Source organism: Sorex fumeus, unplaced genomic scaffold, assembly GCF_029834395.1.
Source record: "Sorex fumeus unplaced genomic scaffold, SorFum_2.1 ptg000063l, whole genome shotgun sequence".
NCBI lineage: Eukaryota > Metazoa > Chordata > Mammalia > Eulipotyphla > Soricidae > Sorex > Sorex fumeus.
The window spans coordinates 54,721,795-54,738,702 of record NW_026606120.1 but is presented as its reverse complement, the minus strand read 5'-3'; the positions used below and the strand labels follow the sequence as shown (position 1 = coordinate 54,738,702).

The 16,908-nt window shown below is 40.5% G+C and overlaps 1 protein-coding gene across 5 annotated transcripts in view; it reads right to left on the bottom strand.

The window, feature by feature from the left end:
• Positions 1–515: 515 nt before the first annotated feature.
• The window catches only part of TAF15 (TATA-box binding protein associated factor 15), a 42,412-nt gene continuing 26,019 nt past the window's right edge, over positions 516–16,908 (bottom strand). The window contains exons 8-17 of one of the 5 annotated variants that reach the window (XM_056127623.1): positions 13,500–13,534; positions 12,878–12,910; positions 11,562–11,671; positions 8,751–8,880; positions 6,503–6,595; positions 4,562–4,643; positions 4,359–4,447; positions 3,770–4,273; positions 3,640–3,667; positions 516–702 (exon numbers count right to left, since the gene is read on the bottom strand). In XM_056127623.1, coding sequence (XP_055983598.1) covers positions 663–702; positions 3,640–3,667; positions 3,770–4,273; positions 4,359–4,447; positions 4,562–4,643; positions 6,503–6,595; positions 8,751–8,880; positions 11,562–11,671; positions 12,878–12,910; positions 13,500–13,534 — 1,144 coding nt within the window. In that variant the 3' untranslated portion in view covers positions 516–662. Of the gene's footprint in view, positions 703–3,639; positions 4,274–4,358; positions 4,448–4,561; positions 4,644–6,502; positions 6,596–8,750; positions 8,881–11,561; positions 11,672–12,877; positions 12,911–13,499; positions 13,535–16,908 lie in introns of all 5 variants that reach the window. The other 4 variants (XM_056127624.1, XM_056127622.1, XM_056127625.1 and 1 more) reach the window with 4 other exon arrangements.

Here is a 16,908-nt window from a genome sequence, read left to right as displayed (position 1 = left end):
GAGGAATCATTTGGGATGGGAGATGTGTGCTGAAAGTAAAGGACCAAACGTGATAGCCTCTCAGTATCTACATTGCAAACCATAATGCCCAAAAGTAGAGAGAGAATATGGGCGAAATTGTCTGCCACAGAGGGAGGGGGAGGGTCCAAAAGAGGGGGATGTAATACTGGGGACACTGGTGGTGGAAAATGTGCACTGGTGGAGGGACGGGTGTTCGTTTGATCATTGTAATAAAAAAAATTATGTATATATGAAAAGTATAATCAACAGTACAGTCGATCTCAGTACCTCAACAAAAATGGTAAAATAGGGTTAGAGTCTGCTATAATCAAACTTAATGTGACAGAACAATGCATTAATGTACAAAAATCCACAAAAACAAGCAGCCTTTATTGCAGTATTACAAAACACTTTCCATTTTGGCAATATTTTACAACGCACTTAGTTTCAAGGATTTAGGGGAAAGGTGGTTAGAAACTGAAGTGGGAAATTACAATGGACATTTTTAAAAGAAAAACAGACCCAGCCCTCCCAACCCAAATAAAAATCCAATGTCACTTAATTTCACTACCCAAGAAGAGGCCACGAGGAAAGCAGCAGGCGAAACTCTGGCAATCTCACTATGGATCTTGTCAGAGACAAAGGAACATCCAAAACAGTCATCAGTATGGTCGGTTGCGCTGTTCATTTCTGTAGTCATTTCTAGGAATGAAAAATAGAGCAAGACTAAATTCTAATTGTCTCTGAAGGGGCACAACATACTCTTCAGGATGTTGATGACTAATGACTTAAAAACTTGGCAGTTTTTAAGGACATTATGATGTCCTATGTGTCTTAGAAGGTGCTTTAAGATCCACAAAATGGGGTCAGAGGAATAGTACAACCAATAAAGCACTTACTTTGTGTAAGGCAACCCAGGTTCAATTCCTAGGCCCCCCAGGCCCCCCAAGGAGTAATCCTTGACCTCAGAGTTAGGAGTGAGTCCTAGGAGTTGCAGGGCGGGGGGCAGGGGGGGTAGAGGGGGGAAGGAGAGCTCCTAGAAGTCTTGCTACCATTGTTTCACAATTTTTCCACTATGAATAGAAACTAAACCATTTAGTATTTTAGAAGCTCAGACATTGTGCCAACTCTAGTACTCTATAAAACAAAGCAATGGCATAAGAGAACAAAAGCATGCCAATTTTTACGTGGAACCAGCACGATAGATAGTACAGGGGTCAGGGCATTTGCCTTGTACCCGACTCAGGTTCAATCTCTGACATCCCATACAGTTCCCCAAGCACGCCAGAAATGAACCCTGAGTCAGGAGTATGATCTGAGCACTGCAAAGTTTAAACCAAACAAAAAATTTAAATTAAAAGAAAAAAAAAACACAACAGAATTCTGGTATTCTGATTCTGGACCAAAACCAAACTAAATAAAACATTACCATGCTCCAAATGGTTAAGCAAAGTAACAAAGATAGCATATGGTGAAACCATGTAAAACCCAGTCTTTCTATAAACTGTGCTTTTTGAAAAACAATTTAGCAAATACAGGGCTTGCCTAGCACACAAGAAACCCTGGTTCTGACTATCTCATCCAGGGCAACTTGGCGGGGGGGGGGGGGGGGGGGGACGACGACGACGACGACAGGACAGGTGACTCTCTCCACTTACCCTAACAGAGCCCTGGCAATCGAAAACCTCCAGAACTCACACCCAATCTCCACAGGCTTAGACAAGCCTCACCTATGAATCTGCTGAAAACTCAAGTATGAGGATTTTGTGACCAAAATTTCCAGGATCACATGGAGCTGGGAAAGGGCGATCTGTCCCCACCTCCCTGTCTTCCAGGATCCTGGCAGTCATGCCCACAAACTGCCTCTGGCACCAAATAAGCTCATTAATGGTCATGATTCAGAGACTAAAAAATAAATCTTGGAACAGAGTAACAAGCTGCAGAGATGCCTCTGGACCCCAAAGTCACCAGTTAAAAAATTAACTCCAGCTTTATCACCCTACTTAAAATTTTAGAATTCCTGGAGCAACATATACTGTACGCCCCTAAGGTACCAAGGGTAGCACGGCAGATCTGATGGGGTATAAAGTAGAAGGCAACCAATCTCAATTAAAAAGCACACAAGTCTCAACCTGTAAAGGCTCAACCTGTAACAACTCTTATATACAGGGTATAGTAATTTCTTATACATAAGAACTTAATGGCTCCAGGGTGAGATACAACAATCTTCACACACTTTCCTCTAAGGGAATTTTTCAAATTATTTTTAGCATATTATTCATAACAAGCAATACAAAATAAATTACTTAGGTCCTGCTTTGGGGGTAGGCGTGGGGTGGGAGTGGGGGGATTCAAAATATGGTGGTGGGAAAGTGTAATGGTAGTAGGATTAGTGTTGGAATACTGAATATAACAAATTATTGTCAATTTCACAAAAAATTAATTTAAAAAAAAAAAAAGAAGAAGCCGCCCTGGTTCTATCCTCAGCACTATTCATGGTCCCCTGAGCACCACCAGAAGTGATGCTGTTGAACACAGACCCAAGTGGGTCCTGAGCACAGCTGGGGTTAGCCTCAAAACAAAACAACAGAAAACAATTTTTTAATTTGTGTGTAATGCATGGGATCAAACCCAAGTCTCACATATACAAGAGAAGTGCTGTGCTCTACCAATGAGTCATCACCAGGGTCTTCAGCTTTGTGCTCATAACAACATACACTATACTAATTCTCACAACCCTATGCTGCCTCTAGTATACTCAGTGTAATTAGTGAAGTTGTTTGACATCACTGACTTTCAATCTTCCTACCTCTGTAGCATCAATATGTACAATAGATTTCTATTAAATATTACTTGTGATAAATATATTTTTTGGCTTTTCGGGTGATACCTGGTGGATGTTCGAGGGTTACCTCTGGTTCTGCACTCAGCAATCACTCCTGGAGGTGCTCGGGGGCCAATATGGGATGCCGGGGATTGAACCCAAGTCAGCTGCGTGCAAGGCAAACGCCCTAACCACTGTACTATCACTCCATCCCCTCACTGTGATTTTTTGGGGTTTTTTTAAAAATTAGTATTTTGAAGTTTGGGAAGGTCTGGGCCACATCCAGTAATGCTCAGCACTACTCCCGTCTCTGTGATTAGGGGATCATTTCTGGTGATCTTAAGACATTATGCAGTGCTGGGGATCAGAAAGGCAAAAGCCTTGACCCCTGTACTCTCTTCAGCCCTCCCATCTATGATTTTCACCTAGAATTATCAGAATCTCCACAGAAAAAAACACATAGTAGCACATGGATTTGAACAAGCCTACTCCTAAAGATGCACTTTCTCCCTTCCCCATTTAGATTAAGCATGACTGATTTAATCACTTCAAATTAGCTCTCAATTAGCTTTAGCTGTAAGAAAATATACTGCATACACTTTAAATTTATGAGTAAGAAGTGGCAAAACCAGTAATTTCAGAAACTGCTCAACTGGAAACAAAATTAAAATCTTTTCCAACCTAAGACAGTACTGCCAACAGGAAATTCAATTTAAAAAAAAAAAGAACACGAAAATGTGATATAAGGTCTCAGACCCTAAATGGTAGAAGAGCTGTAAAATAAACCATTTCACAAATACACTCTTAATACTCACCTTCCTCCCATCTTGCCTCCATAGCCACCTCGGTCTCCTCCGTAGCCTCCGCCTCGGTCTCCTCCATAACCACCACCACTCCTGTCTCCCCCGTAGCCTCCACTTCTGTCTCCACCATAGCCGCCACCACCACGGTCTCCTCCGTAGCCCCCCCCACTTCGGTCTCCTCCATAACCACCACGGTCTCCACCATAGCCACCTCGGTCTCCACCATAGCCACCTCGGTCTCCTCCATAGCCACCGCGATCTCCACCATAGCCTCCACGGTCACCTCCATAGCCACCACCTCGGTCTCCTCCATAGCTGCCTCCTCTGTCTCCTCCATAGCCGCCTCCTCGGTCTCCTCCGTAGCCGCCGCCTCGGTCCCCACCGTAGCCGCCTCCTCGGTCCCCACCATAGCCGCCTCCTCGGTCCCCACCATAGCCACCCCCACTTCTGTCCCCACCATAGCCACCCCCACTCCTGTCCCCACCATAACCACCTCCACTTCTATCTCCTCCATAGCCACCGCCGCCACTTCTGTCTCCACCATAGCCACCCCCACTTCGATCTCCACCATAGCCGCCTCGGTCTCCACCTCTACCCCCGCGACCTCTGTAGCCCCTCTCTCCACTGTAGCCTCTTCCCCGGAAATCTGCAAGGTAGAAATACAAACCATCAGGCCAGCAGAATAAATAACATCTAGATGTTCCTTCAAGTGAACCCAAAGGCAGGCCTACCTCCTCCCATAGGACGAGAATCCTCTGGTCTGGGCTCATTGCACTGATTACAGGAATTCCTTCGAGCAAAGTTCATATTTCCACATGACCTGAGAAAGAAAATGAAATGCTCATCAATGGTCTCTAATAGATTTAGAACCCCTTTCCAACCCAAGTCAACATCTACAACATCTACTACTCAGGAAAATAAATGGGATACTTACGGATTAGGGCAAACCCAATCCCCACTTTTAGGATCTCCACCTCTCCCAGGAAAGCCTCCTCGTCCTCTATATCCTCCCCGGCCTAGGGAAGAAGAATTTAAAGGAAAAAAAAAAAAAGCCATTTAAAAAAGCAGAAGAAACAAGCTGGAGCAATAGTACATATAGTAGGTAAGGCATTTGCCTTGCACATGGTCAACCAGGTCAACTGGGTTATTTACCCAGTACTCCATATGGTCCTGAGCACCTCCAGGATTAATTCCTGAGTATAGAGCCATAAATAACTCCATGAGAATCAAAAGGTGTGACCCCCGCAAAAAAAAAAAAAAAAAAAACAGAAGAACCAAATATAAGAACTAAAAGCAAATATCCAGCAGTAACTAGGCAGCCATTTCTCCCCCACTTATGCAATCTTTTGGTTTGGTTTCTATCAAATCTAAGAAATACGCAACACGAACATGTTACAGTAAAAGGAATGCAGTAATAAAGTTCAAAATTACTATGTAATCATCTTAGTTTGAGAAACTCAGTAATAAAGGATAAGAACAAACTCCACATTTAAAATCTGATCTAACAGTAAAGTATAAGCTGACAATAACTAGGTACAGGAACTTATAAAATTGGTCAAATGATATTAAGAAACATTTTGGCAACTCAGCAGATATGCCCATAAGCCATCTCTAGCTGGCGCCAGATAATCTCATCATTGGCGACCATCCAGATGACACATCCTTCTCTCTCGAAAGAGAACATAACATGACACTCACCATAACCATAACACTGAACCCGGCGCCAGGCTGTTTCACTGGGGGCACTCCGGAGGGGGGGAGGGGGGCAGGTGAGACCCCCTCCCCACCCAAAGGGACCCAGCCAGGCAGCTAAAAACCCCAGAACTCAGTCGTCACCATGCACATGGCCACTCTCCACACACTCAGGCTGAGTATCACCCTCAAGTGAATCTGTTCCTGGACCACGTGGCCGTGGCCGCGCAATACTTCCAACCACACACCCTACCCATACTCCAAGATTACCGTACCACATATAATAGGGTTCAAAGTATGAGACAACCAATCTTTGAGGAAAATATACATTTTTTTAAAACATATATACATAAAAAGTACACAAGTCTCCACCATTAAGAACATGTTGGTGATCTCTTATGGAAGGGCTTAATGGCCCCTGGGTGAAATCTCCACACTCTTTCTTCTAAAGATACTTTTTTTGGTAGTATTTTCAGTGGTTTTTCATAACAAACAATGCAAAATATTTTATTTCGGTTCTGCTTTGGGGCAGGGGTTGGGGATCGGGATGGAAACATCCGAAATATGGTGGTAGGAAAGTATAATGGTGGTGGATTGGTGTTTGAATATTAAATGTAATGAAATATTGTTAACTACTTTTATTTTTTTTATTTTATAAAGTAGTTAGTTGGTTGGCTAACTACTTTATAAAATAAAAAAAATTGAAAAAAGAGAATCATTTAAACAATTACCTCCCAATTCCCAAATAATCAAGAAAACTCTTCTATAGCTTATCCAAAGAGATTTCTAGAATTTTCTCCTGTTACTTTCCTTAAAGCTATCATAACATCTTAATTTACCAAATGACTCTGTACACACCCTACTTTTATTTTTTTTCTTTTTGGGTCACACCCGGCAATGCACAGGCTTTGCATTTTTTTTTTACTCCTGGCTCTGCACTCAGGAGTTACTCCTGGCGATGCTCAGGGGACCATATGGGATGCTGGGAATCGAACCCAGGTTGACTGCATGCAAGGCAAATGGCCTACTTGCTGTGCTATCTCTCCAGCCCCCCACCCTTACTTTTAGAGGTGACAAAACCTAGGGAGAAAAGACAGTAACAAGTTCACAGAATAGGGAGAAAACATGAATTCAAACTGAAACCCTTAGTATAATTATCCAGGTCTGTGAAAGAATCTCCTACCTCGCCGTCCTCCTCCACTTCCACCTCCTCTCATGAATTCAGGTCTTCTGGTGGCAAAGGACACTTTAATTATATTGCCATGGAATTCTTTTCCTAAGGAGAAAAGAATGACAAATGCTACTCTGCATTTTTTCAAATTTTGCTTTCAGAGTCTCTGACATGTTTTCACAGGCATTCAAACACACTGTTACAAATAGTCAAAGTACTAAAATTAACAAAGTATTAAATATAGCAGATCACTAGAAGATAAGCACTTCTTATTAAGTGTGTGTGTGTGGGGGGGGGGAACACATCTAACATTTCTTTCTTGGAGGAAAAAAATGTGCTGAAAAAAAAGTGAGCTTTATGTTACTACTATTTGGAATTTAATTTCTGGGCCATACCCAGCCATGCTTGGGGGAATGGGTAACACCGAGGAGTGAATTCAGGCATTCTACATGTAAAGCATGTGCTCATGTTGTGCTGCTGAGTTTTATGACCCTACTACATGTTTTTTAATTATATGAGTGTGAGGCTGGAGAACTAGTAGAGTGGGTAAAGAGCTTGCCATAGACACAGCTGATCTGATTCCTGGCACCCCATAATGGTCACCCAAGCCCCACCCAAACTGACCCCTGAATGCAGAGCCAGGAGTAAGCTTTGATTATAACTGAATATGGTACAAAGCCAAAAAAAAAATGATTAAAATTAAAAAATGAAGTTAATGAGTGTGAGCATGCACATGCAAGGAATCAAGTATAGGCAGGCACAAGTATGTTTGCATAAACACTGCCAAGTGTGCTGGTACCAGACTCCTCATAAGCCCTATAACCAAGTACAACACTTGGTCATGGTAAGAACAATAACAAAAGGGAAGTGAAGGAGGGGGAAAAGGTGTACATGTGATTATTTACAAACACACATAAATGTTCTGCCATTTCTGGATCTTAAGAGACAGGAATTAATCTTTGGCAGGACAGCCTGCAGGACACAAGCATATTGACAAAGGTAGCAACACATAACCAGTATTTTTAAAAGCTACAAAGAACTGTTACGATCTGAACTATGAAGATAAGTTTAAAGGTACAATAGGGGTGAGCACTAGTACAGCAGAGGGGCACCTGCCCTGTACACGGTCGACCTGGGTTTGATTCCTGAGGGCAGAATGAATAAACCCTGAGCACAGTCAGGTATAACCCAAAATCAAAAATAAATAAAATAAAAGGCACAATAGAAGCCCGAACTATAGTATAGTGGGCAGGGAATTTGCCTTGCAGGCTGGCTAACCTGAATTAGATTTCCTGGCACCCCATATAGTCTCTTGAATCAACCAGGAGTGATACCAGGGCACAGAGACAAGAATAAGCTCTGAGTTCCGCTGGGTATGGTCCCCAAACAAACAAACAAACAAACAAACTAACCAAGTTTCTTAACATCATGAACAGAAGAAATTGCTTTGTGGGTTGAGGATATAGCTCAGCAGTAGAGTTCTTGCCTGGGATGTGTGAAAACCTGAGACTGATCCCCAGCAATGGGATGATGGAAAGAAATTTCTTTGAGACTCACAAAAACTATGAAAAAAACCCAAATAATAATAGCTTTCAGAAGCAAATCAATAGGACCTGAAAGATTATTGAATGTAAACAGAGTGAACAGTAAGTGGAGGATAAATATTACAAATTCATCTTTTTAGAAGCAACGCAAAAATAGGTTTTGGTGGAAGGGGCTACAAAAGAATCTGGCAACAATCCAAGGTTTCTGAAAGTACAAGGACCAAAAATCAATAAACTCAAACACATAATGATCCGAGCTGTTTCTAGTGGTGCTCAGTAGTGTTACACTCACTTTCTCAGACAAAAACAGTATCACAAGTGGAAAAAGTCTAAACCTTGCTTCATCTATATTCTTTCTTCTACCTTCTTTCTTCCACCCTTCTTCCTTCTACCTTCATGTTTTCTGATGCTCAGAGGAAACAAAACCTAACTATTTCTTTTAGGTATATATTAACTTTAGATAAATGTTAAAAAGATTACAAGTCAATCAGGCTAATCCCTCTATCAGGGTGGTCTCAAACATAAAGCATAAGGCAGGAAATATTCGTGAAAAGTAATTAAAAAGTGCATATCATTTCTAAAGATATGCAAAAACTCTAGCCTCAAATGACGACAGCTACAAGAAGTCAGGAAAATAACCAGTATACAAAACATCTTTGATTTCAAAACTAGAAAGCATTTATCCAAACTGCATGTTCAAAGAAAATGAAGTATACCATCAAACCAGTCAATGGCTGCCTTAGCTGAAGGAGGGTCATCAAATGACACTGTGGCTTCCCCTTTGGGTTTCCCAGTGTCCTTGTCTGTATACAGATTTATCATTGGTTTTCCAGTCTTCTTATTTGTCTAAGGAACAAACAACTGGTGTTAGAATTTTAAAAAACAATTTATCATGAAACAAATTAAAATCTCTGCTTCTAAGAGGGGCTGGATATAAGGAGATGACACTTTTCACTGGGGTGGTAGAGGGTGGGGACCTCACACACACAATGCTCAGGGGACCCGGGAACCAATCCTGGCAAAAATCAACCCATCTATACACGTCAGGAGGTCAGTACTCTGGCAAAGTGAATGCTGGGGGTACAACAGGATCATCAAGGCCACAGCTAGCAGTACTTGGGTTACAGCAGTGCTGAGGCTTCCGCTTGCCAAGGATGTGGCTCCAGCTCTTTCAAAGAGTTATCTCCCCAGTTCAAGAATCATTTTGTTTGGGGACCACACCTACAATACTCAGGGTTCTGGCCTGTGATAAGATCATGCCTGGCCTGGCCAGGCCTGGCCTGGGAACCAATAAGGTGTGCAAGGGATTAAGCCCGGGATGGTCGTGTGCAAAGCAAGCATCCTGACTGCTGTACTATTTCTACAGTTCCAGAAGATCTATTTTTAATTTTTATTCTTTTATTTTCTTTTATATGTGGGCCCAAACTGGCAATGCTCAGAGGTTACTCCTGGCTCTGCACTCAGAAATCAGCCCTAGTGGTTCTCATCGGACCATATGGAAAGCCAGAGAACAAACCTAGGTCGGCAATGTGCAAGGCAAATTGTCTATGCATTGTATTACTGCTCTAGCCCTTAAGATCTATTTTTTTTTTTTTTTTTTTGCTTTCTGGGTCACACCCGGCGATGCACAGGGGTTACTCCTGGCTCTGCGCTCAGGAATTACCCCTGGCAGTGCTCAGGGGACCATATGGGATGCTGGGAATCAAACCCGGGTCAGCCGCGTGCAAGGCAAATGCCCTACCCGCTGTGCTATTGCTCCAGCCAAGATCTATTTTTTAAAAGGAATTCACACACCAAAACCACAAAATCTCATGCACCTAATAAAAAATGTTATCTGATATTCCTGACAACACAAAACAAGATATATTAAGTAAAAATCAAGCTACAAATATGCAGGGTCAGAGATATAGCCCAATGATGAGCTGAGTTCATCATGCTTCGCATGCAGGAGACTTGGGTTCATTCTCCGACACATGTGCCCCAAGCACCACCAGAAACAACCCCATGCAGAGTTAGAATCCAAGGGCTGGTGGGAGTGGCCCAGCCCCTCAAAATACTAGACATACTTTATTTTCTTCTTTCTAGTTTTTGGGCCAAACCAGGCAGTGTCTAGGGTTTACTCTTAGCTCTACAGCAATCACTCCTGGGCGGGCTCAGGAGACCTTATGGATGCCAGGAATCAAACCCAGGTCAGCTACATACAAGATATATGGCCCCATACTTTATTCTTTGAAAACACACAAATATAATAGATATTTAATGAAAATATATACCCTGAAAAACGCTTTATAAAAATGACTGCAAACTGTAAAACAAGCAAATTAATATAAACTGATATTGGCTGGAATGGGAATGTAAGACAAAGGAAAAAATTTTCTTTTTTGACCACAACCAGTGGAGGCTACCAGCACTGGAGGTTACTCCTGGCTCCTGGTGTTGCTCCTGGTTCAGAGGACCCAATGTGGAGCCAAGGATCAAAATGGGACCAGTCACATATAAAGCAACAGCTTTAGCCCCCTGTATCATCTCTCCAGCCCAGAAAAAATTTTTACTTTTGAAGTATATGAAGAACCAGGTAAATAGCACAGCGGGCAAGGCGCTTGCTTTCTACGCGGTTGCAAACCCAGGATGACCTGGGTTCAATCCTTAGCACTGTTTAGTCTTTCAAGCACCACCACGAGTGATTTCCTGAGTGCAGAGCCAGGAGAAATCTGAATATCATCAGATGCAACCCAAAAGAACAACAACAGGGGCTGGAGCAATAGTACGGCGGGTAGAGCATTTGCCTTGCACGAGGCCAACCCGGGTTCAATTACCAGCATCCCATATGGTCCTCTGAGTACCGCCAGGGGTAATTCCTGAGTGCAGAGCCAGGAGTAACCCCTGTGCATTGCTGGGTGTGACCCAAAAGGCAAAAAAACAACAATAAAGAACTACACGAATGTTTAAGATACTTCACATGTATTTAATTTTTCTTTCTGAGCAGTGTTCAAGGGCTACTTCTGGCATTGTCTGTGAAACCATGTGCTGCCAGTGATCAAATCCAAGCCTCCAACATGCAAAACATGCATTTAATTCACTGAGCTAGCTCCGTAGCCTGAGTAATTAAATTCCAAATAAAATTTAACTCCCCCAAAGGAAAACGTAAGTAATTCCAGATACCACAATAAGGACCACTGTAAACTGATTTCAGTCAAATGCTACAATCCTCTTAACACTGCCCTGGTTCCTAGGTAAGATGAAAATTCATGATATAGAATATAATAATTATTAAACTACAAATGTTCCCAAAAATCTCATTTATTAAAATTTTAGAAGCTGGGGCAGAGTCTACTTTTAGAACCCTAAGACTGAAAATTAAACCCGTGAAAGGCTGGGAATAGACACAAGCAAGGAATATAATAAAATGTTTTATGTCCACTAAGGAGTTTTAGTAACTTCCTAATGGAATACAGTCATTATATATTCTACGTATTTTAACCGGAATACTTTGAGACTTTCAATGTAAACTATATTTTTTTACTCACCTTAATAATTCCTATTTGTTTAAAGAACTCCCCCACTTGATCTGTAGATACACCCTCCCCAAGTCCTTGAACAAAGATTGTGTTGTTATCTGAATTATCAGACTCTGAATCTAAGAGAAAAAAAAACTATAGTTAATTTTACATATTCCTTGATCTTACTGCATCCTGTTTAGATCAAGAATTATTAATGTTCAACTCGTTTCTATGGCCAAAACAAAAAAGGACTAATAAAAAATTGTGCATAAACATGCAAAGTGGTCACAATAGTTATTTGGTAGTAGATCATTTCTTACAATTAAACTTCAGGTAAAGTGGAACAAGTTCGTACCAAGGGAGATCTTATGAATCTCACTTAGGGTCACAGGACCAATGCTCATGAAGAGATGAAAAAAGTTTAAAAACTAGCATTAATAGTTAAATTAGCATTCCTTTCTTTGGAGAGCTTAATTCTTTATGACTAACACTCTTAAGGCTCTCTAGTAGAAAATTCCCCAAACCTAACACTTTGGACTTCCAAGCAAGCCAAGCAGAATTGTTGGTTTCCCATTCATTGCAACAAGCTTTGTGTGTATATATATGTATATATACCATAGGGAAGGGGCACCTTGACACACACCTTACCTTACACGCACACTTTTGGATTAGTACAACAAAGTAAGAAAGATGTACAAAAATTCAGTCCATCAAGGGATAATTCAGAAATTGCCATCCATATAGAATACTTTGACATCTTAATAAAAACAAAAGTTCTGATTTCAATATATATTAAGATTTTTGTCTCAAATAGATTTTTAATCTATAAGTTCTAACTTTTGTAAGGCTCCATGCAGCCTTGAACTGCATTCTAAAGTCACATATTAGTGCTCTAGTGACCTCTACTCGGAATAAGACAATTATTTCCAGGTATGAATTATGGTATTTTATTTAGCTCCACTAAGCTGACTACCAATCCAATTTAGTATTTTCTTAAAAAGATTTCTACTTCTAATTCCTAAAAGATAACAATGATCTCATTAAACTGATACATAATAAAGCTATCAGTACAAGATCAAGTACTTTTTTATAGAAGAAAACATAGAGCACGGGAAAGTATAAAACAGTAATCTTCTATAGGAAACTTGTCAATATACCCTCCACCCCCTTTTTTTCCTGGTATGTCTGTCAAAATGAAAACTCCCAGTTCTGGCAGCATTATCCAACTTAAATCTTGTTCCTGTACTAACTCTTCCAAGCACACAAGTTTTCCCTTGGAAAAAAAAAAAAAGGAAAACTAACATTCTCTTAATGATCAAATCAGAAACTATCATAAACCTTACCAGCATCTGGTCTGGGTCCATAATCCCTGTGACCTGTAAAGAGAAAGAAAAACAGCTATTTAAGCCAATTAGAAATAATTTTAAAATAAAACCAGATATAAAGTCAACACTTCCAAAAATCCTTGAAAGTCAATCATCACAGATTTATAAATTACATAATTAAGTTGCATTAAAAACTTAAGAATCAAGTTGCATGTCAATATTTCCTTAAACTTGTCCCAGACGGCACCTGCCACTTTGGTATTATTCTAGTATCACTTTTTATAAGTTCTGGCTGAGAAAGCTGACTGAAAAATCCTATTAATTTTCAAACACTATTTCAGTTACCTTTATTAAAGTTTATTGTCAAAATCCAGTGAAGGTCTCATTCATTGGTCACCAAAGACTCATGCAAATTCACTGCACAGAAACCCATTGGACTATTTGATATCAACTTTAGCTTTTTAATGTTTTATCTGGTATATATATGTACATACAAATAAATCTGTAATTTTTTTTAACGCACACAACACACCAGCCTCAACAGAGTAAGAAAGGGCTTAGACTGTGTCTGCGGAACATTGGTGGCTTTTAGATTTATATAGCATTTCCACTGAAACATTTTGGGATACTCAGCACTTACCACCAAAATTTTTGAAGCCACCGCGGTCACCACCACTGCAGAGGAAAAATTGAAGAAATGATTTCTTCCTTAAGTCTCTAAAGTGCTGAGCCCTGGGCTCAATCTACACTTAACTGTCACAAGTAGAGCGCCTAGGAAAACAGTAGCACCTCTAACTTTCCAGTAAATTCCATTTCACAGACGTCAAAAACTGTTTCCCCAAGGATCCACCTTCCACAAGGATGCCTTCTTAAGCTTATTAAAGAATGAATACAGCTAATAAACTTTTTTTGAAAATCTTCCCAGTCCCAAGCCAAAGAGATACTCTTCAAATGCTAACTTAAAGCTCAAGGCATGAAAAATGTAGCTAATGCAAACCTCTCCAACGGGATTTTTTTTTGTATGAGAAAAAACAAAAAACATTACGTGAATATAAAGCAACCTTGAGGTTTTGTTAGCAGAATAGGATAAAAACTTGAGTACTCTGATACCAAATAGCAGGATTTATGAGATGAAGAAAGAAAAATGTATTATAAATATACACAAAAATAAGCCTGAATGAAATCAGTTTTGAATTCCAAATCATTCAGAAAGCTGAGAAAAATAAACATTAGAAGAAAGCAGAACTTCAAATCGTCTTCCTGCTTTATAGTCAATATAAGACAACTAGATATGTTCACATCAGAACCACAAGGGGTTCACACTGCCAAATGCTTTGTATTAGCAGAAACAAAATACAAAATGGTCTATTATTGCAGTTACCCACAAAAATGACAAACTTCCACTGCCAGGTAAATTCATGGTCTTTATGTGTATAAGTTTTTTTAAAGGAACCTAAGATCTCTCTTATTTAGAAATCATTTTTAAAAAGGCGTTACTTCATGTCACTTCAGAGCCAAACCCGGCAATGTTGGGCATGAGGGGATCAAACTCAGGTGCTCTACTCTTAAGTTATTGCTCCAATCCATCAAGAGACATTAAATACCAATCTTCTATTATAACTCAGAAAATAACTGTGCTCTAGCCCTTGAATTTCTTAACAGTACATCAAGAACCTTTATATGCCAATCCTTCTACTAATCCAATATACTAATAATTTTTTCACTACTTAACAACCTATGCTTTACTGATTACCTTACTTCAAGATCAAGATTTCTCAAAGGGGGGGAATGTATTTGGCCCATTAAGTCCCTAGAATATTCCAATGGGCCACACATTTGAGAGGACAAACAGGTAAGAAAGGGAGAATTGGGGGAAAGGGGGGTGCAGCGGGACAGATAACACAGGAAGGAAACAAAGTTGGAAAGGGGCTACAGTGAAGAGTTGAGAAAGTGGTTTTCTCAACTCTTTTCACTGTACAATCCTACACCAGAGGCATAAAAAGACTGAAAACCACTGGTTTGCTAGAATGATTATTAACAGCTATTCCTCAGACTACTGCTCAGACAGGTATAAGTTCTCGGATGTAATAAAGTTGTACAACTGCTCTAAATGACTGTTCTGAGCCATCATGAGAAATACCTATTTAAAACTTTTTTTGGGGGGAGGTCACACATGGCAGTGCACTCAGGAGACCATATGGGATGCTGGAGGATCGAACCCAGGTTGGCTGAGTGCAAGGCAAATGCCCTTCCCGGTGCACTACTCCTCCAGTGGAAATACCTATTTAAGATAGCATCCTCAGGTTTATTCTTCTACCTTGATATAAAATATTCTCCCTTGCAACCAGCTTAGTCACGTGCATCTTAAGTAGTTACTAATTTTTATTTCCAGGAAACCTAATAATTTTGAAAAAGAACTATTTAAAAGGTAAGAAAGACAAAATAAACAGCAGGACCTTCAGAGAACCCCTCCTCTCTATCACTACTACTACTTCTTTTGGTTTTGGGGCCACATCTGGTTATGCTCAGGGATTACATGAGGTGTCAGGGATTGAACACCAGCAGCATGCAAGGCAAGCACATTACCTGCATTAATATCTCTACAACTTCTTCTCTATCACCTCTAAAGGACCTAGTAATTACTATTTAACTTTAAAGGGCAATAAAAATTTTGAAATTAAAAAGTTAAAAATCTATTAGGAACTAAGGCGTCTTTTTTTTTTAAAGTTCTAGTCCCTCACCTTTATTTTATTTATTTATTTTGCTTTTGGGGTCACACCTGGCGATGCACAGGGGTTACTCCTGGCTCTGCACTCAGAAGTTACTCCTGGCGGTGCTCAGGGGACCATATGGGATGCTGGGAATCGAACCTGGGTCGGCTGCGTGCAAGGCAAACGCCTTACCCGCTGTGCTATCTCTCTAGCCCGGCGTCTTTTTTTTTTAATTCTAAATTTTTCCCAGCAATAATTAGAATTTAAAAAAAAAAAAACATGAAAAAATGGGGCTGGAGTGATAGCACAGCGGGTAAGGCATTTGCCTTGCACGCAGCCCACCCAGATTCTATTCCCAGCATCCCATATCCCCTAAGCAGCACCAGGAATAATTCCTGAGAGCAGAGCCAGGAGTAACCCCTGTGCATCATCGGGTGTGACCCAAAAAACAACAACAACAACAAAAAACATGAAAAAAGAACTAAAGAAAATATTAAACCCATATTTCAAAACGTCAACCAGTTAAAGTTGCCAGAATAATGTCATTTTGTTTTGTTTAATGGGTGTTTTGGGGCCACATCTGGCAATGCTCAGGGATTATTCCTAGCTCTGCTCTCAAGAATTACTTCTGCCAGTGCTCAGGGAAACATCTGAGGCACTGGGGATCGAATCTGGGCCAGCTGTGTCCAAGGTAAAACGCCCTACCTACTTTTAATAGGGAACTTTCACAGTTGCTAGAAGGGATACCTCTTATTTTGTTTTCATCTCAATCACCAAAACTGTTTTTCTGGCAACGATCAAAAAAAAAAAAAAGCAATTTCACACATCAGCTATTTCCTGTATTTTTCTAACCTTTAAAAACTTTGACCATCATAAATGGTAATACAAGGTAAAGGTAAAGGTAAAGGCCCTCCCGTTGATCGTCGATTTGCTCGAGCGGGCCCAGTAACGTCTCCATTGGAGACTTCGTTGTTACTGTGTCTGGCATATCGAATACTCTCGGTAGCTTGCCGGGCTCTCCGAGAGGGGCGGAGGAATCGAACTCGGGTCGGCCATGTTGGCCGCTTGTAAGGCAAACGCCCTACCCGCTGTGCTAACTACATTTGAATACGTTCATACTTCCCTATTCTAATAAAGTATCAGCCTCCAAACTAAAAAACAACATCACTATCACTAGTCTTTACTATCACTAGTCTATTTTAAAAATTTGAACAAATCACAGGGTAGTTCCTAAAACAGTGAAACAGAGCCCTACAGCATCTTAGTATCTTAGGGCTCACCTCGGCCATATTTAATAAGAAATCTGAATTTTAATAAGATCCCCAGGAAAAACTGGTC